This window comes from Actinia tenebrosa, unplaced genomic scaffold (assembly GCF_029948245.1).
Source record: "Actinia tenebrosa isolate PJP-AT-01 unplaced genomic scaffold, QUT_ActTen_1.0 PGA_scaffold0__85_contigs__length_37466705, whole genome shotgun sequence".
Lineage (NCBI taxonomy): Eukaryota > Metazoa > Cnidaria > Anthozoa > Actiniaria > Actiniidae > Actinia > Actinia tenebrosa.
This window is the reverse complement of record NW_028292569.1, coordinates 20,278,054-20,302,197: the sequence shown is the minus strand read 5'-3', so window position 1 is coordinate 20,302,197 and position 24,144 is coordinate 20,278,054. Positions and strand designations below refer to the sequence as shown.

Genomic DNA, 24,144 nt, shown 5'->3' with positions numbered 1-24,144 from the left:
AATTGACTTTGATTTGGTAATTATATAGCTAACATTACGTGGACCACGCAAGTGGCGTCAACTCATGTTACGGATGCTACTGCAACATCAATTAAGATAAATGGTGAGGAAAAGTATTAAAACATTTCGTAAAATGTTCTTTTTATTCAAAGTGCTGGAGGCAATAACACTACCTAGGGAAATAGCTGAATAATAACTAAAATGGAAATGAATAAGTAATAATAATAATGTATAAAGCACTATATGCAATTTCGATGTTTTACAATATTATTGATATATTTTTTCAAAATATTTGAATTACTAAAAGCTATGAAAGACAAGATGATTTAATATATTTATACATACATACATATACACACACACATATATATATATACACCAAATCTTTAAAATTCTGACATTTATCGGATATATATATACTTATACATATGTCCCCATTTTCCTTTTGTCTTTCCTGAATTAGTATATACAATTGAGCGCTACACTAACAACAATGACTGATTAAATGTGTTCATGTAAGTCCCTGCGCCCCAGAAGAAGGAAATGGTTATTTTATCGTGGAATGGGGTTGCCTTTGATATATACATAATGGTCGTGTGATTTCTACACTTAACACACACACACACACATGTATATATATATATATATATCAAATAATGAAAAATTAAACGAAATAAATGGGGTTTTAATTAAAATTTAAAATACTTAGAGTTTCACTGTTTTTGATATTGAGTTTTGATTATTATCCCCCCCTCGATTTCACTTCCCTTCTTTGGATCACTAGTCATTGAACGTTTAAATAAATAATAATAAAAAAATTAAATGGGGAGTGTCTTTAAAGTGGGGAGTGTCTTTAAACCAATATATTTTTCTGATGTTGGAATTTTCTATTCTTTACTTTTTGTAATTATAGTAAACCGAAAAGCATTACTTTATTCTGATTGGTCTAGAGATATATGATTATTTATATTCCTTTGGAGTAAAAATTAAGCTGCTATGACAATCAGACCAAAAAAAGTTTCAATTTTATCCTACAATACATATCAGTTTTTTTATGATATTAAAACCCTAACAACTGATCTTTTTCATGTGTGTTTCAATGAAGAAAATTTGGCAGTGATAAACACGAATTCCTTTGCCTCTACTGAAAAGAATTATAACATAGGCAAGATATAACGCGTGCTCTGATTGGCTAATTTGCTATGTGAAAAAAGTGGATATCCCATAGAGATATCCCATAGAAAATGTTTTTACGGTGAAGCGGCGAAAAATTCACCGTTGATTCGCTAGCTGTAGAAAATAGCAAAGTGTTTCGTGACTTAAAACTAGAAATATGGCTTCTTTTCCATCTAACAAAGATTATGAGCTTCCTAATTTTGATTTTGAGTTTGATCAAAACATTGAACCCCCACTTAATAAACAACAAAAACCAGAAACAAATTCACGAAGATTTGCTAACTTCAACGAAAACGAGTTGCAAGATATCCTCGCTGATAAGCAGTCTGCCAAGACCAAAAAAACGACAAACTGGTGTGTTTCCACGTTTAAAGGTAAGAAAATTTTATTAATAGCTTTTATGAGATAAAATGGCATGACCTTTTGACCTAGTTAAAAATATAGAAACTAGTTTTCATGAAAAAATTTTTTTGCGAAAATGTCAACACAGACAATAAACACTAACGTGGCTTTCGTAAGTTGTGTTGTAGACAGCTATTACTCTCAACGAGGAAAATTATAAAATATTAAACAACAATGTTTTCGTATTTCTGCTTTATTTTTATTGCTAGCAAACTGTTTACATATTTTTAAAGCAGTGAATCAATCTATCGGCAAAAATCTCCTAATTCACTAAGTAATGAAACAAAGCATCGTGTTTTCAACCGGTTTTACACAACTTGTTGAGTGCGGTTCGCACTGCAACTAAGAAAAACAAAAAATAATTGCTCGACAATAGGTAAGAAATACAAATTAATTGTTCTTAACCTTTTTCAAACCTTTATTCTTTTAGCATGGTGCAAAGAGAAGCACATTCAGACACCTCTTGAGAAGATGACGCTTGGTCAACTGGATGCAAATCTCCGCAGGTTTTATCCCGAAGCACGAAAGACAACCGGCGAGATGTACAGCAAGAAAACACTCCTGGGCTTTCGACATGCCATTGAGAGATATATGAATCAGCCTCCTTTAAACCGTGGTTTGAAGCTCTCAACTGACCCAAGGTTTAACCGTTCAAATGAGATACTTGATGCCCAGCTAGTTCAAATGAAGCGAAAAAACACGGAGGATACACAACATAAACCAGTCATAGAAAACCAAGATCTATTGAAGTTGAAAACTTCCAAGGCTCTCTCCCTTGATGATCCATGGAGTCTGTTAAGGAATGTCTGGTTCCATCTGATCTTGTTTTTCTGCCGGAGAGGAAGAGAAGGCCAGCGAGAACTAAAGACATCAAGCTTGAAGTTTGAAGTTGATGCAAGCGGGCGACCCTACGCTACAATGGCTCACGACGAAGCCACCAAGAACCACCCGGGCGGCATAAATGATGTAAACTCCTCAGAGAAAAAAGCTCGAATGTATGAAACTGACTACCCAAACGACGGCTATAAAGCTCTGCGCTTGTATTTGTCAAAGACCAATCCAAACTGCGAATCCCTCTTCCAGTATCCGAAGAGAAATTGGTCCCCAACAGACGACGTGTGGTACGAAAACAGGCCCGTTGGCGTCAATAAGCTGGACGGAATGATGAAAGAGATCAGTAAAGAGGCCAAATTATTCCGCCCATACACTAACCATTCAGTCCGAGCCACATCAATCACAGTGATGTCAAATGCAGGTATTCCTAATCGCCATATAATGGCCATATCTGGGCATCGAAACGAGCAGAGTTTGGCAAACTACAATACGAGGCCTTCGACCGAACAACTGCACCACTGTTCTGAAGTGCTGTCCCAAAGTCTCACTTCCTCAAGCCAAGCGATTGTCCCGGCTACTGTTCATCTGAACACAGCTGTTAAAAACAACAATGTGGTTGTAGAAGTTGCAAGACAAGATCCGGCGAGCCAGTTTGGCTCCATCTTTAGCAACTGCACAGTTCAAAACGTTCAACTGGTCATTCACGAGAAGTGATCGCTGATCTATCGCAACGGGTGTAGATCGACCATGAACATAACCTCGTGATTCATCTTCTTTAGACTCTCATTTCTCCGCTAAGGCTTTTATTGACTTTTTTGATTATCGTGGTTTTTTTCTTTTAGAAGAAGCGCTGTAAAACATACTTTGAACTTTCTTGATAGCCAACGGTAAATGTAAATTTCCTTAGTGTGCGCGCGCACATTTAAGAGAGTTTTGACATGTGATCATACGAATAAAACATTTTTCAGAGAATTAAAGTCGTTATCTATGTTATAAAAGCAATGGTCCATAATGAGCGTGCATATATCCAGTTCTGGAAGCACTCTAGCAGCTAGAGATGCTCGAGGCGACGCCTCGAGCATCTCTTACGCTGCTCTCGTGCTTCAAGAACTGGATATACGCACGCTAATTATGGACCATTCCTTAAAATTAGAGAAGCACGCAACGACTTATATAGGAGAGGAATTCAATACGCGCCATCGATGTAAGTAAAAATTTATTTTCGCTATGAAAGAAACAAATTAAACTATTGAAAGAAAAAGAAAAAGATTAAGAAAGAAACAGAAAGCTTTTCGAAGTAAAATAAATAAAGGTAAATAAATATTTGAAAACATTATAATATATAATATTACTTTTAATAATAACGTTACACTAATACTTAATTCACAACCACTTGTCAGATGATTCAGTGCGCTGCATAGTAATTTTTGCCACACATTTCATTTTCTGAATTCTGCATATATATATATATGTATACACTCGATTGCATAAACGTTGTAGTATACATTTATACTTCTAACAAATCACGGTGACGTCACTTCCGGTTAACATGAGATACACACGTGCTGCCGTGGATGCTCAGTACACAAAGCTTTGCCGTGGAGTTCGGATCTCTTCGAATCCTTCGAAGTTGTGGAGACTTTATCGATAATATTTTTCACTTCATTCATTAGGTAAGAAGTTTAATTTGGGATATTTTTACTTTATCTTCTTTTATCTTCTTTCGTTTTTAGATTTTTCTTCAGGGTTTTTGACTTCGTTTTCAAGTCATATTTATGCTGCAAACTCCGTCCGAGCGAATCTGTTTGTAAGTCGAGTGCTTCATGCCTCACTTACACCGCCGAAATTTATGCATCCTAGGCGGTTTTTGGGAAATAAAGTTATAGTTTCCCGAGTTGCAACCATAGTTCTGCGAAATATTCATTATTTTGCTGGAATAAACTAATGGTTGCTCCCTACTGGTTTATTTTCCAGTAAATTTATTTCATGGCGGACGACACGAGGGGTTCACCTCCGCCATCTTGGAAAGATGAGATGTTGGGAATGTTCAACACATTCAAACAGGAGATCACTAATCAGATTCAGGAGCAGCTTGGACCTGCTGACGACTCAGATTCTGAACACAGCGTTTCCTCAGGAGACGATTATGTGGGTAATACCACTTCTGGTTTCGACAATCTTGCAGATGAATTCTCTACATCAGATAAGACTGGGCCAGCCGTTGATTCTAAATTAGCCTCCATGGTGGAGGAACTGGTTAAAGAAAAGCTACCCAAGTTAAAACTCGACGATTTGATGTCAAAATATCTTCGACCAGAAAATTGCAAATTGCTGGTCTCGCCCAAAGTCAATAGAGCTGTTTGGAATCAGTTAAGCCAGAATACCAAAGCCACAGATAGGGCTTTTCAAAAGTCTCAACAGTATTTTATTACTGCCATGTATGCCATGATGTCTGCCTGCGAGAAGGCAACAGGAGAGATGAAGTCTGTTCTTGCACACTCTTTAGTCCTTGCCTTGGCAGGTAATCGAGAACTGAACCTGTGCCGGCGGGAGTCCTTAAGGCCTGAATTGAATTCGCAGTTTGCTTCGCTTTGCAACCCTACTACGCCGATTACAGATCAGCTGTTTGGGGATGACATTGCAAAAGAAATTGACGAGGTAATTAAGGCAAACAAGCTTTCAAAGAAAATGTCATCCGAGAGAGGCAGTCGTAAAGGTTATCACCCCTACAACAGCCAAAAACGGCAAAGATCCTCTTCATCTTCAAGAGATGGCAGAGCTTATGGCTCGAGATCTTTTTTAGGAGAGAGAGGCTCCTACCGCAGGAGGGGAGGAGCCAGACAACGCACTCAGACCGACAAAGAGTCTCGTCAATAATTTCCAGAGCTCAGGTTAGTTACATGACTCAAATTCATGGTATTATTGGGTCAGAGACACCATTTAGAGCTGGCCAATTACAACACTGTTTAGAGGAATGGAAAACAATTACCTTGGACCCCTTTGTCTTATAATGTGTGTCTAATTGTGAACTTGAGTTTGATTGCATTCCTATGCCATCAAATGGTTCTTCAAGTTCCTTACACTCAGAATTCAAATTCACATTGACAGAACAACAAGCTGTTGATAGAGAGATTGACACCTTTTTGGAAAAGCCAATTATTGAACGATGTCAGTCAGAACGTGGGGAGATTATTTCACCTATATTTCTAATACCTAAGAAGGAACCTGGGGTCTACAGAATGATTTTCAATTTAAAGTCCCTTAACCAATCAGTGACTTACCATAAGTTTAAAATGGACACGCTTGAGTCTGCAATCAAATTAATGAAGCCTGGGTGTTTTATGTCTTCAATCGACCTGCGAAATGCTTATTACTCCATACCAATATCTTCTGCCTATAGAATGTTTCTCAAGTTTGCATGGAGGGGATACCTGTTTCAATTTCGGGCCCTACCAATGGGGTTGACAAGTAGTCCACGTATTTTTTACGAAGGTCCTCAAACCTGTTTTTTCCACCTTACGAACTCAATATGGACATAATTGCCTGGGATATCTTGATGACTCTTTCTTCACGGACGATACTGAAGATGCCTGTCGTGAGGCTACCATACATGCAGCTCAGCTGTTTACTCGTCTAGGTTTTGTCATTCACCCAACCAAGTCTATATTCAATCCTACACAGTCATTAGATTTTTTGGGTTTCGTGTTAAATTCTGACACCATGACAGTTTGTTTGACCCCAAGGAAGATTGAGAAAATTATCCTTATGTGTCAGAAGTATTTATGTGGACAGGCATATACCATTCGGGAAGTTGCATCATTGATAGGAACTTTGGCATCAACATTTTCTGGGGTGGAGTTTTGGCCCGCTGTATTATAGAAATTTAGAATGGGACAAAGATATGTCCCTAAAAGCTATCCAAGGGGATTTTGTTGAGAAAATGTCCCTTTCCAGGGAAAGTCTCCAAGAATTAGAATGGTGGGTCAGTTCCCTCCCTGCTGCAAGGAGAAACATTGTGCATGGTATCCCAACCATGATTCTTACGTCTGACGCATCTTCTGTGGGTTGGGGTGCTTGGACTTCCCAAAGTCAAACCCAAGGTCTATGGTCCCAAGTGGAGAGGAAATATCATATCAATGTCCTGGAGATGCTCGCAGTTAAACTGGGGCTCATGTCCCTTTTTGAATCAGTATCCAACCAACACATTAGGATCTTATCTGACAATACTACCACAGTGTCCTATATTAATGCTATGGGAGGTTGTAAGAGTAAGGAATGCACTCAGATTGCTAAGGACATTTGGTTATGGGCCATCAGTCGGCACCACTGGCTCTCAGCGGCTCATCAGCCGGGGCAGCTGAATGCCATTGCAGACTCACTGTCGCGCCATTTTGAGGATGGGATAGAATGGCAGCTGAATCCTATTCTTTATGACAGAATCTGTGGGTTGTATGGGGTCCCTGAGATTGATCTGTTTGCCAGTCGAATCAACCATCAAACGAATACCTATGTTTCTTGGAAACAAGATCCCTGTGCAACCTATGTAGATGCTTTCACTGTGAATTGGTCCCAGTTCACTAACAGTTATAAGTTTCCACCATTCTGTTTAATCAGTAGATGTCTCCAAAAAATATTTTTGGAACAAGCAACAGTGACCATCATAGTACCTCTGTGGACCACACAAGCTTAGTTTACAAGGCTTCTAAGTCTCTTGATCCATCGGCCCAGAATGTTCCTTGTCACTCATGGCATGCAAGGTATCAGGCAACAGTTCATTGAATGCAGCATTTCTGAGGACATTACCAATGTCCTCATGTCCTCATGGAGGCCAAGTACACAAGCAATATGATGTTCACATCAGGAGGTGGGGTGAATTTTGTCTACAAAGGAAAGTTGATTCATTGCGCCCAAATATCAATGACGTGTTAGAGTTTCTGCACAGTTTACACATCAAAGAGCTATCCTATTCCATAATTAATACAGCACGTTCGGCTTTGTCGAACTATTTAATGGGATTTGAATTTCCTGGTACTCACTACACAATTACTGATCACCCCTTTGTTGTACGCTATTTGAAGGGAGTGTTTAATTTTGTCAAACCTACTCCTCGTTATCAGGAGACTTGGGATGTCAACCCAGTACTGAAATACATAGAGCTATTGTCGCCGTTGGAGAAACTTTCATTACAGGAACTAACATTCAAGTTAGTTATTTTGCTAGCACTCACATCTGGACAAAGATGCCAGACATTATCATTTCTCGATATTGCTGATATGAAAGAGAATGCAGATTATTATTTGTTCTACATACGGGATCATGTCAAGCAAGACAGACCGGGAAAGATTTTTGCATCGTTTATTGTTAAGAAGTACATTAAACAGGAACTCTGTGTTTATTCCACTCTTCGACACTATCTTGAAGTGACAAAGAGTGTACGTAATGAAGGCAATTCACGACTGCTCATATCCTACGTGAAGCCTTATCGACCGGTTAGTACTAGTACTATAGGTCGATGGATTAAAACTGTCCTCCAAGCAAGTGGTGTTAATACAACAAAGTTCAAGGCTCACAGCACCAGAGCAGCTGCTACATCCAAAGCAAGCCAGATGATTCCGACTGATGAAATATTGAAGCACATAGGATGGTCTCAAGTTTCAACTTTCCAGACATTCTATAATAAACCTGTGCTTACTGATTTTGCTGCAGCGGTATTAAGATAAATTGTTATTGTCAAAATAAAGTTTTGTTTTGTTTGTCAATAGTGGTTGTGTCCACAACAATTGCTTTAAAGTCTCATGTTAACCGGAAGTGACTTCACCGTGATTTGGTAGAATTGAAAAATTAAACGAGCCTTACCTGTAAGGTGAAGTTTGATTGTGATTCTACCAAATCCAAGGTGACGCGCTGAGGGTTAACATGCCCTCCCTTAGAGTTATTCTGTTTTCCCACCCGTGCTTTTTACCCGTTTTTTCTCTATATCGTGTCCACAACATTTAAAACTCTGAGCATCCACGGCAGCACGTGCGCCTCTCATGTTAACCCTCAGCGCGTCACCTTGGATTTGGTAGAATCACAATCAAACTTCACCTTACAGGTAAGGCTCGTTTAATTTTTCAAATTTATACGAATATCTAATGAGATGCATAATGCAAAATAACCATTTTCAACGCTTAAAACCAACTGATTTATAATCTGTACGATCTAATAGACAAGAAAAAAATATTTTGACAGTCATTGAATGAAACAAACAATAGGTAAAGCGATTTTTCCGTTTTGCATATCATTAAATATACTGAATAAATTAGATATTTGTATAAATGTATACTACAACGTTTCTGCAATCGAGTGTATATATATATATATATATATATATATATATATATGGGAGAGAGGAAGGGAGGTAGAGAGAGAGAGAGAGAGAGAGAGAGAGAGAGAGAGAGGAGAGAGAGAGATCCTTGTGTCCCCTGTAGTGGCTAGGAAAAAAAGCAACATTGTTTCACTCTAACCAGGTAGGTGTATTCTAAAGTGACTGTTGCTAGCGTTGATATGAAGTACTAGCGTTTGAAATAATGCTAGCGCTACAGGTATAGAAGTCAACATTTTATCCTATTCCTTTTTCTGCAAGATACGACTAGAATTACTTGAGGCAACTTAAGTATACCAAAAAATTCGTCTTCCGGTCTATCAGGTTTTTATGTTTTCTGTGTTTTAATTTAGTCACAGCGATATTACTTGCCATGGCTCTATTCCGCTTCCTTTTGATATTATCATCATTTATTTTTGCATAGGCGGTTAAGTTGAATGGAAGTTAAGGTATTACCTCTGCAGCAAGAAAAAGCAAAGCAAAGATGATGGTGGCGAGTAAAATTACTAACCAAGAACTAAGAAGAAAGTAAAAACAGAAAACGAAAGGAAGAAGAGAGTGAAGGAAAAAGGAAGGAAATAAAAAAAAAATTCCCAACCTAGATATCTGTTAAGTATATTGACAGGTCGTGTATGACGTCACGACTGTCGCGGCTTTAGCACGAGACGTTTTGAGTAATAAACAGAATCGTTTAGCAGTTCACTCGAATTATTGTGGTTTTACTCGTTTCGGAGGACCTTTATACACGACATATAGTACAAACTTTATAGGGTTTTAAGATTGACATAGTGCCTTAGCTTTCTTATTACACGTCGGGCTAGAAGGGCTAAAAAATGTTTCATTTAGGCAAAACGTTTTTGTGTTTCATTGAAATTTCTTGAAACTTGGTAACATTAAAGAGTCTAACAAATCTCACAATTCTGTGGTTTTACTTTTTTAAATTTCAACATTTTTGGCGGGAAAATGACGTCATCAATTTTAACGGAAAATCGAAATACTCCACAATGGAAAATTCTAACTAGCGCATTTGAAAGAACTGGACATGAGGAGTTCAAAAGTGCAAAATTTGTTCATTTCTGATATGTGAACCAAAAGATATGATTTTTTGAATGTTCATGAAGCCGCCATTTTGTTACTATTTTGGTTCACATTTCGATCGAAAATACAAAAACGTTTTGCCTAAATGAAACATTTTTTAGCCCTTCTAGCCCGACGTGTTATGCCATTAGTTTTAGATATTTTGCTTAGAATAAAATTAATTTGTTTTTCCCATGATGTTATATTTTGATCAATGTAGACACCCAAATATTTGATGATTCAGTACGTTTAAATTGTGGTAGTTCAATGTTAGGAATTCTTTTCTTACTCGATTCTTTTATCATGTAATTGGTCTAGTCTATATTTACAGTTGATTTATTAGCTGTACAAAAATCTAAGACAGCTTGTAATTCAGTATTCATAGCTCTCTCTACAGCCGCAGGGTCCTTATGTGAAAAAAAAAAAAAAAATTTTTGTCATCTCAGCAAACATCCTAAAATTTAGTTTTGACACCCAGCAATCTTTACTTAAAAAAGTATAAGCGGAAAGTAGAAGAAAACAAGGCATGGATTAAACCATTTTATTAAAATGAATGACTAAATGCTGGAATGTTAAAGCTAAGGTACCATATTAAATGATAAAAGACAAATGATACCACCGGCTGGATGAAAAAAATATAATATATTTTCTCACCTGTTCCATTTAATTAGTGCAATGGAAAAAAGAAGTGGATATTCTTGTGTTTTATCGGCCGCATCCCGTTTTCAAGTTTTCAGAAAAGGAGCATGCCTCCGCGCTTCCTCTTCCCTCTCCCCCACATGTTTGAATTGACTAGTGGACTGGGCACTAATGCCAAAGACTTTGTAAACAACACAATAGTAGGTTGGAAAGTCGTGTATTTTTTATTATTTTTTTAAATTTTTTTTAAAAATTTAGCATGAGAATTGTAATTTTTGCTGCGCTTTCTACTTGCATAAGTGCTGGAGGGCTCTTTAAAATAATATTCCTGTATCAAACAAATATTAGAAGAGCAGCAATGTTACCAAAGCTAGCTGATCGGTTAAAGGCAACAAAGATGAAATGTTGGATGGATCGCGAGAGTTAGGATATCGTGGAAGTTCTTCGACCAAACAATTTTAGCCGATGTAGCCAAAGTTTGAAGGTTTGCTACTTTTCCAAATTCGCTGCTCTTTTTTTTTTTTTTTTTTTTTTTTTTGTTTTTTTAAACAAAGCAACATTAGGGCTTTCTGATGATATGAATAAGGATCTGTAACTAGGTGCCAAAATGTTTTGAAATTCTCCTTCAAATTTAGGCATTTTTTGAGATTTTGAACAAGCTGTTTTACATAAGGTAACTTTTTTTTCCGTTTGGTATACAAGGGAATGTAATTTCATTAAAATGTTACTGCCAGAGCAACTGTAATAACAGATCTTCCATACGAAAAAAGAAATGTAGAATTTCGTCAAGTATTTATTTTTTTAGAACGCCATAAAGTTTGAGGCATTTCGGGCACCTCGAAGGCGATAAATCTGTGCCGAGGGTCCTGGAATTTGAATGGTGGTCGGTTTTTGTTACTGAGACAGCCTCTTAATACTTTGTTATGCGCGCTTGGAGGTAATGGTAATACCAAAAACATTTTTAGATATATATTAACCTATACATTAAAACTGAGCGGATGTTGCAATAGACCAATGGAGTTTCAAACCTAAACTACCACAATTCTTTTTAAAAGCTCTTTTTTCACATTGAAATGTTAAAAATCCTTTGAGGATACCAGACAATAGTGAAATTTTGTATAACAAATTAAAGCTACTGAAGAGGATTTTGGTTGTGTGAGGTTTGAAAGGTCATCATACTTGAGGTGTAATGCTTTGCATGAGTGAAATATTCAAGATGAAAAAAAGATCAAAGTACAAATCAGAAACGGAAATAAGAAAAATAATAATAATAGACAGCCTCTTAATTACTGCGAAAGCCATCGCATAGTAATTCTCTTCAACTCCTTTTAAGATCTTAAGCAATCCTTCAATGATTTTGACTTTCTTCATCTTTTCGTTGTAATCAAAAACCCTGGAAAAGAAAAATAAAAGATTATTAAATTATATTGAAGTAGTAATAAATGAAATTAGTCAAATTCAAGCTGCAATAAACATCGATAAGTATATTATTTTTTAATATTAAGTGCGGCCTTTACCTAAATTCAAGAGTGCCACATCACCAGTGCAATCCCCATTAATATCATGTGACCCTTAATGTGCTTTAGTATGTTCGACGAGTTCTGTTTGGGTGTTGCTGAAAAGAGAAATATATAACCAAAAGTTAAGTAGAGTACAAAAAATAAAATAAGTTTGAGTTCCCTTATGGAGAAAAACAATATGTATATTCTTAAACAAAAGTGCTTTTTAGCTTCCCCCTCCCCCTCTATTTCTCTTTATCTATTGTTATACAGGAAAGGAATGGGAGTTGGTAGCTGACTATTGAGATATATGAAGGATATATAGGTAATTGAAATAGCGGTGTTGCTGGGAAAAAAATGCTGAACGTAAAGTTTAAGTATATGTTTTTATTAAATGTTGCTACTGCTACTGCTACTGCTACTGCTACTGCTACTGCTACTGCTACTGCTACTGCTACTGCTACTGCTACTGCTACTGCTACTGCTACTGCTACTGTATTTTTTCCGACTCCGCCCAATGCCGAATATATTTTCTCCCAACGCCGTCAATATTTAGATCTTATCAACCGAGCAGGAGGTCTGTACGGGATAATCTTGACCGAGGTCGGAATGTACAGACCGACCAAGCTCGGTTGATAAGAGTTTTATTATATGACCACTTTTCATTGAAAAGAACAAAACGTTTTGGCCTTAAGATTAATATGCGATCGGACCGGTTAATACCGGAGAATCTAGACTAGTCCGCGATGCGAACTATCCAATCAGATCGCGCAATTTGCTAGTGTCCAGGCTTTAAGATTCACGGTCATATAATAATTTGTGGCATTGTCGTCTCAAAATCGTAATTAGTTTTGTATCGCGATTTTAAAGAATTTAACATACGAACAAGAAAACAAAAATCGACCGAATTTCTTTGATTAAAAGCGAAATGTTTCCTTACGAGCGCCCACTATGCCGCAAGGAACCAGTGAAAAAAATTTGACGCGCGCGCTTCAAGCTCAAGCTAAAGCTTTCCTTTTCGTCGCACGTTAGCCAATCAGAAACTTTAGTTTTGAAACGACAATACCACAAAATATTGTCGTCTCAAAAATATAAGAGACTTAGTGAATCGCGATGCTATAATATATGCACTTTATAACTGTATATCGGTATTCAAGTTAATTATTTATGCTGAAGCTATAAGAAGCCTTACGTGTGATGTAAGGAGCAGCAGCTGTAGTGTCTGGGGTTTGAGAAGGCCCTTCTGTTGGTTTTTCTGTCGAGGGAAAACGTAATAATTAAAACAATATCGCGTGGGATCCTTGTAGTTTCACCAGTTGTCTTAACTCAAGATGATGGCCATTTTTTCACGTTTCTTAATACCTGCAAGTTTTGATTCATATATTCGACATATGTGTACTTGAATATATACGAGATATGGAGTAACGGGGAAACATGGCTGCTCTCAGCGAGAGTGGACAGAGGTATACACATGAGCACTGCAGGCATTTGCAGAATAATTTATTTTGTTTAGTTTCAGTTATTCTGTTTGTCTCATTTGTTGTTGTATTGGTAGTGGTATGAACAAATAGTGATTGGTTGCATTGTTGAGTTGAAGGTTGGTTTATAATTGGTTGGTTGGTTGATAAGGTGGAACAGAGAGAATATGTAAGTAAATAAATCTATAACTTTAATAACTGGAGGAAAAATGGAAGAATGATGAATAACAAACACATCAAAAGCTTATGCTATTTTCAGGATCATTTAGGGTTGTCTTTAATCATGTAAGTCTTACTTAACACACTACAACACTCATCCGGACCATCACACTTCACAATAAATGTATTATATATATACACTCGATTGAAGAAACGTTGTATTATACATTTATACATGTCTGAAGTAACAAATCCCAGTAAAGTACAATTCGATAAACGTTTCAAAAAAGATGATCCCTTATCTTTTCATTGAATTGCTGGTTTTATACATGGTTTGAAGTCCTGGGTAACTTTACTTAAAAAACGAAAGATAACTACAGATAATCCAATACAATATCAAATTTTGCTAGATTTACCATTGATGTCTTTCACCAGAATCGAAATTTTGGAGAAAAGAAAGAAAGAAAAGAAAAGAAAAGAAGAGAAAAGCTTTCTTACGTCTTTTAAATAACGATGTTTGGATTTCAAAAGGAATTAATTTTATGTTTTTTTATGAACTGTATTTTTTCCCGCCATGAAAATAAAAAAATAAATAGAGAATACTTCATGGAAAGTGTGCTTCTAGCTTGTTAAGAGTTCTTTATATTTTCTCAAGTGCGTCTATATCGCCATGGGCGAGCGCTTTTTTGTCGTCTAACTGATTTATAATATGACCAAAAATCTACAGTGCGACCCATGGGCAAATAGTTCATAGGCATTTCAGCCAATCAGAGCGCGCGTTATATCACCCATCTCGCTCGTGCGCGCGCTATTGACGCCATCGGGTTTGAAAATTTAGAGAAGATAGGCCATCGTCAGTTGAGATCAGCGTGCGCGAGGCTGCAGCCCATGGGGAAATAGTTTATTGGTTTATGGCCAATCAGAGCGCGCGTAATAATCTAGTTATATTATAATTAGCTATAAACTTTGTCACACATCTCTTGGAATTGCTTAATTTTTGAATTCAAAAGTTCCATTCGCTGATATATACTTATACTACTAAACTTAATGTTTTTTGTTTATTTGTTTATTTATTTTTCAAATGACTACTTTTAAAACATGTAAGAACTACGAGTACTCCTACTACAATAACAAAACAATTATCGACTTTTTCCGCTCGTTTATCATGCTAGTTTGTTGCTTGTTTTCCGATAATTGTATTTATTTAATCTAAAAATAAAACAAAATGGAAAATGTCCTAACCTCTATCTTCACACTGTGTCGAAGTATTTTCTTTAATTATTTCTTCCATTATTTTTTTTTTCGTTTTTAAAATTTTAAAAAAAAAAAAAAAAAAAAAGAAACTGATAACTAAAATGCTCGTTAAACAAAAAGTCGTCATGGTCCTAGTGACGTGTTATTTGAAAGCTCGACCAATCAGAAACGCGATGTACACCGTGCTGGCGACACTTTTAGCTTTAAGCACAGGGTTCCCATGCGATGACCACGAAAACTGAGTTGGATAGTTTAACCACATTCTACACGGGTCGCGCGGGAGCTCTGCTATCATTGAGCTGCTGTCTCAAATTTTTGGAGTCTGTGACGTCATACACTCAACATCGAACATCGCTCCATACATTTCATTTTAGTTTATGATCAGAATATCAGTAGTAAAGGGAGAAAGAAATACCCAAACAGCCCAAAACATAATCACAAGTAATGTGAAATAAGCACATTAGCCACCCTTTGGGCTTCATAGGAATAAAATAAATTAAGGATTTATATATAAAGAAATATATGTAGCAATGTTTGATGTTGAGTGTATGACGTCACAGACTCCAATAAATAATCACAAAAATATCATACTTTATGTATGCATATTATAAATGTATATTGGTATTCCATGTTTTTATTAATGCTGAAGCTATCAAAACCTTACTTGTATTGTTGGGAGCAGCAGCTGTAGTGTCTGGGGTTGGAGAAGGCCCTTCTGTTGGTTTTTCTGTCGAGGGAAAACATAATAATTAAAACAATATCGCGCGGGATCCTTGTAGTTTTACCACTTGTCTGGGCTTAACTCAAAATGATGGAAATTTTTTTTTTCCCGTTTCTTAGTATCTGCAAGTTTTGAATCATTTATTCGACATATGTGTACTTGATAGATACAAAATATGGAGTATAACGGGGGGAAATGGCTGCTCTTCACGAGAGTGGTCAGTGGTATACGCATGAGCACTGCAGACATTTGCAGCATAAATTTTTTTTTTAGTTTCAGTTATTCTGTTTGTCTCATTTGTTGTTGTATTGGTAGTGGTATGAACAAATAGCGATTGGTTGCTTTGTTGACTTGAAGGTTGGTTTATAATTGGTTGGTTGGTTGGTTGGTTGAGAAGGTGGAACAGAGAGAATATGTAAGTGAATAATTTAATAACTTTAAAAGCTTTTGGAAAAAATGGAAGAATGATGAATAACAAACACATCAAGTGCTTAAAGCTTATGCTATTTTCAGGATCATTTACGATTGTCTTTAATCATGTAAGATTTGCGAGTTCAGCTTATTTTGTATGAATTATTTCCTAGATAATCAAGCATTAAAGGGACACTTGGATGAAAACGCTCCAAGTTTTGAAAGTCCGAATAATTGAAGTGTTTGAGGATGATACGACTCAATTATGATTTTGAAAACCAGATTAGTTAAAATTTTAGCCTGGGAGCCACTTGCTGTTGAGATATTTTGAGTTAAAAGTGAAAAGAACAATAGGGTTTAGTAAATGACGTCATTTACTCACAATTTAGATGCTGAATAAAATTGATAATTTTGACTATTAAGGAAACATGTTGCTTGGCTACTGTCTGGGCCATATAGATAAGTTTATACAGGCTTCAAGTCATTTCCAATTTTCATTGATTTTTATTCAAGTGCCCCTTAAGGTTTGTGGACAATTTGGAACGAAAAAAGACATGTGAGATTATATGGTTGGAAGCTAGAGCTGGCTGAAATAACTCCGGGATGGCCTGGAATATAAATACGAGAGGTTGCTACTAGCCTAAGGTGCATTGAAGCTGACTAGGAAGACATTCCCTTAGTAGGTGTGTTTTTAGCAGGATTTCCTTACTAGGCCATTCGTCCACTTAGGTCCATGCTTTCCAGTTCAACTACAGCTACAGCCTTAGACTCGGCCTTCTAACTTTAAAGTTAAGTCGATTCAGTGTGTGTTAAACGCTGTCTAGGCTCGCCTATATATATAGCTAAACCTGATTTCCTATTAACATTTTGTGGTTAGATAAGGTCACTACTTGGGGCTATGTTTTTATTAAAACAGGTAGTGTTGTTTTAAGTTGTGGGTAAGAATTGTAAATAATTACTATTGACAATCAAATAACCATCGGATACCGATGGCCCATAACCATCTGTAGGATAATAAACTATCTATCTATCTATCTATCTTTTCTTTTTTTTTTTTTTTTTTTGAGAACAAAGTTATGAATTTGCCTAACAATATAACCAACATATTGCATTGTTGTCGAAATACTACAAAGACTATAATTTGCTTCGTAATATTGAACCCAGGCGTTGATGCTTGTTGTGAAGTCAGTGATCATCCAGGTGAGTGTAATCTTAAAGAAGACTTGAACTAGAGAAAGTCTTTGAAGATGACTAAGTCCAGCTCAGGTTGACCAAAGGTCAGTCACCACCAACAATATTCTTTCTCACACTCACACTGACGATAACGCTTCACAACAAATGTGCATAATATGGTCTATGTGGATTAGGGTGTTAGACGGTTAGGAATCAGAAGTTTATATGAAATAAATAAGTTATGTTACTCCCAAAAAAGTGCATGGCTTACCTTTCTCCTTCTCTGCAACCATTAGGTGCACATAATATGGTAGATCTCTAGATACATCGTCACTGATGCTTGCAATGTATTCTTTAGCATCATTGACAGTAAGGTTCTTCAACACGAACCAAGCACGACCTATTGTCAAGTTTCCAATAAATTCTACTCTTTTTCAATGCCGCATCAATATCTTCGTTAAGGTGCACTTTTCCATTATATCCATTAACACTGATAAAATGAGGATCGGGGATGGTGCCCTTTCTTATTCCCCATCTGGCAGAAAGGATTTTTGTTTGATCCGTCGTATTCCACATAAAAAAGGCATCTTCTCCAATGGAACATCTGATATATGTTGGACCCTTTATGGAGTATACTTTGTCAAAAAAGAAGAAAATTATAAGGTATTGATATATGTTTGCTATTATATGGTGCTGCTGTCTGCAATGATGACTGTATTGCATGAAGCATATCCGTAGATGACAAAACATAAGGAAGGTAGCAAATTCATTAACATAGTATAAAGATTATAGTGCAGTCACAAAACTAACATGTTTGTATTCAAAGCACCGCTACTAGCTGAAAGCAACATTTTCTGATTCTCATATCATTTTGATTACAAAGCGCAAATACGAAAAATCTGAGAAGATGCATACATATGCTGGAAACAAATTCTTAGAACCTCTCTTATGATTAAATAGAAAGAGCCGATTTCATAAGCTACAATTTGTTTCTAAATCCAAAATCGCGGACATTACATACACCTACTGCTGAATTCGACTGACTCCGTGTAGATTGTGTTCGTATTGCAATTTATGTACTCAGTCTATCGATATACAAGGACACGTAAACACGTCTTATTAAACGACATTGACTGATTTTGATATAATTTTATATACGAATGCTTGTGTAGGCAAACGAAGATTTGTAGAAAGTCACTAATAACAAGGCCTTTTATGTTTCCTAAAAGCATTTCATGTGCTTAAGAAAATAAAAAAAAGACTTAACTACTACTTTAACAGTATTTGATTTTAACTTATACGTATTTAATATATATCTGAGTAATGCCTATTGGTATTTGATGTGTATCTTAACATATTTGTTAAATCGCTCTGTATTTAATCTATGTTTAAAAACCTATTTAATAAGTATTTAACAAGCACTATGTTCAGGTACAGATAAGATAGGGTATCTTGTTTATACTTGTATAGATCTTAATATATATTTGAATATCAAGTATGTGTCAAGTCAATAGACTTAACTCCTACTTGTGCGATGATCTGTAATAATATAGGTATTAAGAGCGGATGTCAGCAAGCATCAAACATTTAGTGGCAAGCCTCAAAAAATCGATTTTGCTCATACTTTCAGTATTGGTAGCCTATTATGTCCCAATCATCATGGTGTATTTTATTTGTGAAAATATTTTTTTGCTTTTGAGAAATAAGCATTTTACTCGGACCGGGTAAATATGCTAATTAGTAATGCCTCAAATTGGCCAACTTCAGTGACATCATTTAACGAAACTATCTAACCTTTGGTATTGATAACATGATTTTCTTATTGCCTATCATCTGTTCTTCGTTCACTGTTATTATTGAAGATTTCACTGCAATGTGGAATTTTCTACGAATTTTTTCATCGGCCATACTTTTTCCTACTACAAAAGTAGCCTCAAAACAATGGTCATTTAAACTATGTGCGATACAACGAAATCCAACGAGCTTCTAGATTTTGAAAGATGAAGCGATGATACTTCCAATGATATAAAAATTTCTTTGTGTATTTCAACAGTATTTACGAGGGGCGAGCTCAAATTTCCGTAAAATATCAAATATTAGTGACACTGAAATCGACAAGATCGTCTGGTGAGCCGTCGATTAATCATGTTTACTATCTTAAATCATTTATAAAACTAAAGTTATAATCGCTAACCTTGTTTAGTTGGTGAAACTTAAAAAGCTTCAATTGTGGTTTTATCAATTGCTTGTCAGGTTAAGTGCATCGCATCCGGTTTCAGGTAATAATGTCAGCATGGTACTGTAGAGCGTGACGCTGTCCCAAAGGATTGTAACAGCCGTATTTGACATCTGCGACGGCGACGTCTACTGTAAACAACTTCACTTTTGGGTTTCGCGCCTTCAAAGTCTGTATTCCCTGTGGATGAGTTGACTTTACAGACAATGTTTTGAATAAAATTTCCAATGAACAGCTTCCCAAAAAGAGATTATTAACACTTCAGGTTGATGTCGCCGTCGTAGATTTTGAATGTCAGCATGGTACTGTAGAGCGTGACACCTTCCCGAAGGATTGTAACAGCCGTGTTTGACATCTCATTTCTTTAAATTTCTTAGAATAGCAAGTTAAACTTTCTTTTCTTCTTTATCCTAATGGTTTGCCTCTTAAATGAAGTTTTAAACAAAAAAACACCAAGGCCAGGTTCATATATCATTAACTTGATCGTTATTGAGATAAAAGACGGCGAATGTACAAAGTCCCTTGATTGACAGGCCGTTGTTTTTATAATATGAATATGTTTTGCAAGTGCAAGGTAACCACTCACTAGTAAAATGCGCGTCCTAACTCACAGTAGAATCAAAACATGGAGATTTGCTGTTCTTTTAAATCTATTGTCGGTGGAATCTGTGGTTTTGACCGTAAAGATCGTGCATATGATACACAGGTGATACCTCTATTGACATGCAAGAAAGACATCTCGAGTCACTTGCGGAGTTGCAAGTTTTCTGGCCCTGAAAATGAGGTGGATTTAATTTTGTCTCGCGCTGGTTTATTCAAGACCCCCAAAAACATAGAAGAAATAACCATTTGTCCAAACCATCGTTCTGTTCTTGGCATTGGGTGGAGTCGGGGCTCTAACACTAGATGTAGGATACCCCAAGAAGTTTCTGGTCAAAAATGGAAAGGGAAAATACCAAAGGCGGACAGAGGTGTTGGAAAAGGCGCATCTCAGATGCTGTTGAAACAAACTGGAACATTTATTCAAGCTGGTTCTGGTAAGTGTCCTTAAAAGTCATCTCTATTTGATATCCTCCTGATTTTATGAGCTCAGGATAACGTTTTCAATTTACTATTCAATCTAGGAATGTGCACCAACTGTGAAAAAAAGTTAAAACAAACCGAGCTTGAAGAGAATATCGTATCAACGGTTGCAATGGATTTTGAGAAGCTTCAATTGGTGAGTGAGGATCATATTGTCATTGTCCCAAACCGCATTTCCCTACCACAAGAAGCCCACTAGACAATGGACTGACTATAATGGAGCGTTTTCACTCACGTGAGAAGGCAGCAATAAACAATAGAAACTTTCTGCACAGTTTTTGCATAAAAATAGAGTTCAATTCCCGGAGGATAGAAAATGTATTGTTTTGGTACCCCATAATGGCCACTGTGACGTCACGTGAAAACGCTCTATATTGAGCGTTAAATGAATATACGTATATACAAAATGGTTATGTTATGAAACATAATTATAAGTTTGCTTAACGTTTAGGGATAAGAGTAACAAGAAAAAAAAATTATTGACACTAAATGATCATATATTTGGAAATTACCAATTTAGATCAGACAACAAAATAATATTCATGAGGTGACAAAAAAAAAAAAAGGATTGGTAAAAAGCTACAAAATTGTCTTAATAATCAAGATGATTTAAGGGCTTTAATAAAATTTTGAATATATTTTTATTTAAAGACGGATGAAGATCAAGAGGTCTCCTTTAAAACACCACTGAAGTCAAGTCCAGCTGCCTCAGTCTGTGCATTACATGAAACACCCGTGAGCCTTTATCAGCCTTCAGAGGCACAGTCCGTATCCTTGGTTCTTGAAGAAGACAAATCCTTTGCATATGAGACACCTAGAGACCACCTCAACGCATTTCTAGCTGCGCGAGATATAAGCCCGATTCGCCACTCATTGGTAACACCATGGGACACAGCGTCAGCGCGAACAAAACGCCACCATACTCGAAAGGCAAAACAAGTTGTCGGCGCATGTCTTGAAGAGATTGCGCCCCAAGACCACCAACAGCTCCTTACCTCGGTCTGTAGTTCTAATAACACTTGCGATAATATAGATTCTGCTTTGCTAGACGCCCTCACTGAGTGTTACAACAACGCTGGACATTGGAGTACGCGTAGGCAGATTCTTTCCATTATTGCAGATAAAGTCAGCTATAATGAACTACAGAGATGGATACCAGACCTTTCCAGGTACCGCTACAATATCGCAAGGCATCATCGTCTCTTACACGGAAGAGGTTCAGTTATCCTCTCCCCGTCGACCGCACGGATGTATGTTCCAAAAGAAAAACTAGACCACTTTCTAACGTATCAAAGTTATTGTCATGAATCAGGCTTTTCCCCTATGAGTAGAAGCACCTTGTGCCGAGTACTAAATGTATGTTCAGCGTCGGTACGCAAATCCCTACAAGGATTAGATTACTTCTCCGCTGAAGGGGCTAAAGCTTTTGACGAACTGGAAGAGATGGTGGAAAAGCTTGGTGATGAATATGGAAAAGGACTTACTTGGGCAAAACAACAAAATGAAAAGCTAAAACGTTCCAAGAGATATCTCAAAACCGACTATAAGGTAATGAACCATTAACAATCAATGAAAAAAATACATGCATTGTCGCCATTAACCTTCATCCTACATTTTCCTCACAGGTTCACATTTCCCAGAGTTCCACAGTACCTGATCACTGCATACCTTATGCTCTTAGCTTTAAAGCTGACGAAGACTACATTTCGCCTTGTGACCATGAGCACAAGGAAAGGTGTGACCGCTGTGATGTATTTCCTGGTGTTATTAATGAAGTGCATACAATTTTAGACAACCTTGAAGAAGGAGCTGAAAAAGATGAGATGAAATATGACGTCGATCAGTATGTTAACAAAGTTGACGCATGGAAAGCTCATATTCTCCGTTCGATAAATCAAGATAAAGCACGGTTAGATATCCTTCAAAATCTGGACCCAGAGTCCGCACTCCTTGTTTTTGATTGGGCAATGAAGTTTCTGCCAAGGAAGTTCCGTGAGGCACAGAGCGATTGGTTCGGTAAGCGTGGCATCAGCTGGCATGTAACAGTAGCTATCCGAAGAAGTGAAGATGGAAATATGCAGATGCTTACTTTCGTGCATGCATTCGAAAAGTGCATCCAGGAAAGTGATACAGTCTTGGCAATCATTGATAATATCTTCTACCAGCTTAGGTCTATTGCACCAGGAATTAAAAATGTCTTTCTTAGACAAGACAATGCTGGATGCTACCACTCAGCTTCAGTGTTGCTATCAGTCCAGCGAATAGCTACCAAGCACAAACTCCATCTATCCCGTGTGGATTATTCAGACCCTCAAGGTGGTAAAGGATCTTGCGACCGCAAGGCAGCAACGATAAAAAGCCACATGAAAGTCTATCACAACAAAGGTCATGACATCGAGACAGCGGAGCAGATGGTGGCAGCGATAGAGTCAGCACGTGGTATACCGGGGGTGAGGGTAACGTTATGTGGCCAGCAAACCAGTCAGATACCTTTTCCAGTGAAATGGGAGGGAATCAGTTTCCTTAACAACATGGAGCCCAGCGATGAAGGAATAAGAGTCTGGAGAGCTTATGGGATAGGACCCGGCAAACTGTTGTTGTGGAAAGATTTCGATGTTCCAGAGAATCATCAATTACCAACCCTTAACACTGTAGGTGAACGTAGTGATCGCACTTCCTCTACTTCGTTTACTGATGTTACTGCACGACGTCTCAAAAAATGGGAAGCACCTAGTCATCAAGCTGAGACAACTGCACAACTTGAAACAGAAGAAGATAATTCCGACCCTGAGGAGCAGAGTTTGTTCTTTTGCCCAGAAGAAGACTGTGTCAAATCCTTCCAAAGGTATTCTTCTTTACAAAACCACATACACTGTGGCAAGCACAAGTATGTTCTGGAGCGTGAAACCTTTTTTGATAAAGCGATATTGATGTACGCAGTTAAACTAGAGCAAGGAGCAACTTGTGATGTGCCACAAATTTCTGAAGGAACTCCCTCTGTCGCAGTGAATGAGCCTACTTTGAAAATGGGCTGGGCCCTAAAAAGTACCAAGCAGCGCAAGCGCCACTCAGAAAAACAGAAGAAATACCTGCTAGAAATATATCAAATTGGCGAGCAAACTGGTCAAAAGGCTGATCCTGTCTCCGTTTCAAAAGCTATGAGAAAAGCAAAGATCTCCAGTGGCGAACCTATGTTCGCTGCCACAGAATTCTTGACATCGCAGCAAATTTCAAGTTTCTTTTCGCGAGTCACAGGAAAAAAGAAATGTCAAGATTATGAAGAATTTCAAAAAGATCAACAGGAAGTTGAAACAGAAAAACTATTGCAAGACTTACAGAGTGAGGTTCTTAGCGTAGTTTCCACCCGCCATCCAATCATATACGACGTTTACGACCTTTGCGACTTGGCCTCTCGCAAGAAGTTAGACAGGTTTTCTATTCTGGTGTTGCAAGATATCTGTTCCTCTTTTCAACTAGATGGTTCTGGCATTAAAGTTAAACGCAAGAAACCGTACATTGACCTCATAAAGAACTTAGTTGGCAAGTGTACATGCCAAAACAAATGCTAACTTTATGTACTAGTGATTAGCATAGTATTGCGTTATGTATATAATCAGCTTCATCCAGATATATAATCC

General features: G+C 37.2%; 5 protein-coding genes across 10 annotated transcripts in view; 4 read left to right on the top strand and 1 right to left on the bottom strand.

The window, feature by feature from the left end:
• LOC148913697 (uncharacterized) overlaps positions 1-17,048 on the top strand; it is a 35,352-nt gene extending 18,304 nt beyond the window's left edge. For 2 of the 4 annotated variants that reach the window (XM_089035097.1, XM_089035108.1), the window contains exons 3-4: positions 29-103; positions 16,188-17,048. In XM_089035097.1, the coding sequence (XP_088891223.1) occupies positions 29-103; positions 16,188-16,252 (140 nt within the window). In that variant the 3' untranslated portion in view covers positions 16,253-17,048. Of the gene's footprint in view, positions 1-28; positions 3,497-9,200; positions 9,477-16,187 lie in introns of those variants that run through there. The other 2 variants (XM_089035103.1, XM_089035093.1) reach the window with 2 other exon arrangements.
• Positions 1-24,144, top strand: part of LOC148913684 (uncharacterized) — a 169,897-nt gene that overhangs the window by 31,823 nt on the left and 113,930 nt on the right. The gene's annotated exons all lie outside the window — the stretch shown is intronic.
• On the top strand, positions 3,926-8,171 carry LOC148913698 (uncharacterized). The gene is made up of 2 exons (XM_089035073.1): positions 3,926-5,303; positions 7,030-8,171. Exon 1 carries the CDS (start codon positions 4,399-4,401, stop codon positions 5,287-5,289), a length of 891 nt encoding a protein of 296 aa, XP_088891199.1. The 5' UTR covers positions 3,926-4,398; the 3' UTR covers positions 5,290-5,303; positions 7,030-8,171.
• Positions 11,155-24,144, bottom strand: part of LOC148913695 (uncharacterized) — a 40,204-nt gene continuing 27,214 nt past the window's right edge. Inside the window, exons 2-6 of one of the 2 annotated variants that reach the window (XM_089035149.1) lie at positions 17,459-17,822; positions 15,547-15,609; positions 13,184-13,246; positions 12,010-12,107; positions 11,155-11,885 (exon numbers count right to left, since the gene is read on the bottom strand). In XM_089035149.1, coding sequence (XP_088891275.1) covers positions 12,016-12,107; positions 13,184-13,246; positions 15,547-15,609; positions 17,459-17,480 — 240 coding nt within the window. In that variant the 5' untranslated portion in view covers positions 17,481-17,822 and the 3' untranslated portion in view covers positions 11,155-11,885; positions 12,010-12,015. Of the gene's footprint in view, positions 11,886-12,009; positions 12,108-13,183; positions 13,247-15,546; positions 15,610-17,458; positions 17,823-24,144 lie in introns of those variants that run through there. The other variant, XM_089035144.1, reaches the window with a different exon arrangement.
• Positions 22,330-24,087, top strand: LOC148913696 (uncharacterized). The gene has a single exon (XM_089026021.1). The coding sequence runs from the start codon at positions 22,330-22,332 to the stop codon at positions 24,073-24,075; it is 1,746 nt and encodes a 581-aa protein (XP_088882147.1). The 3' UTR covers positions 24,076-24,087.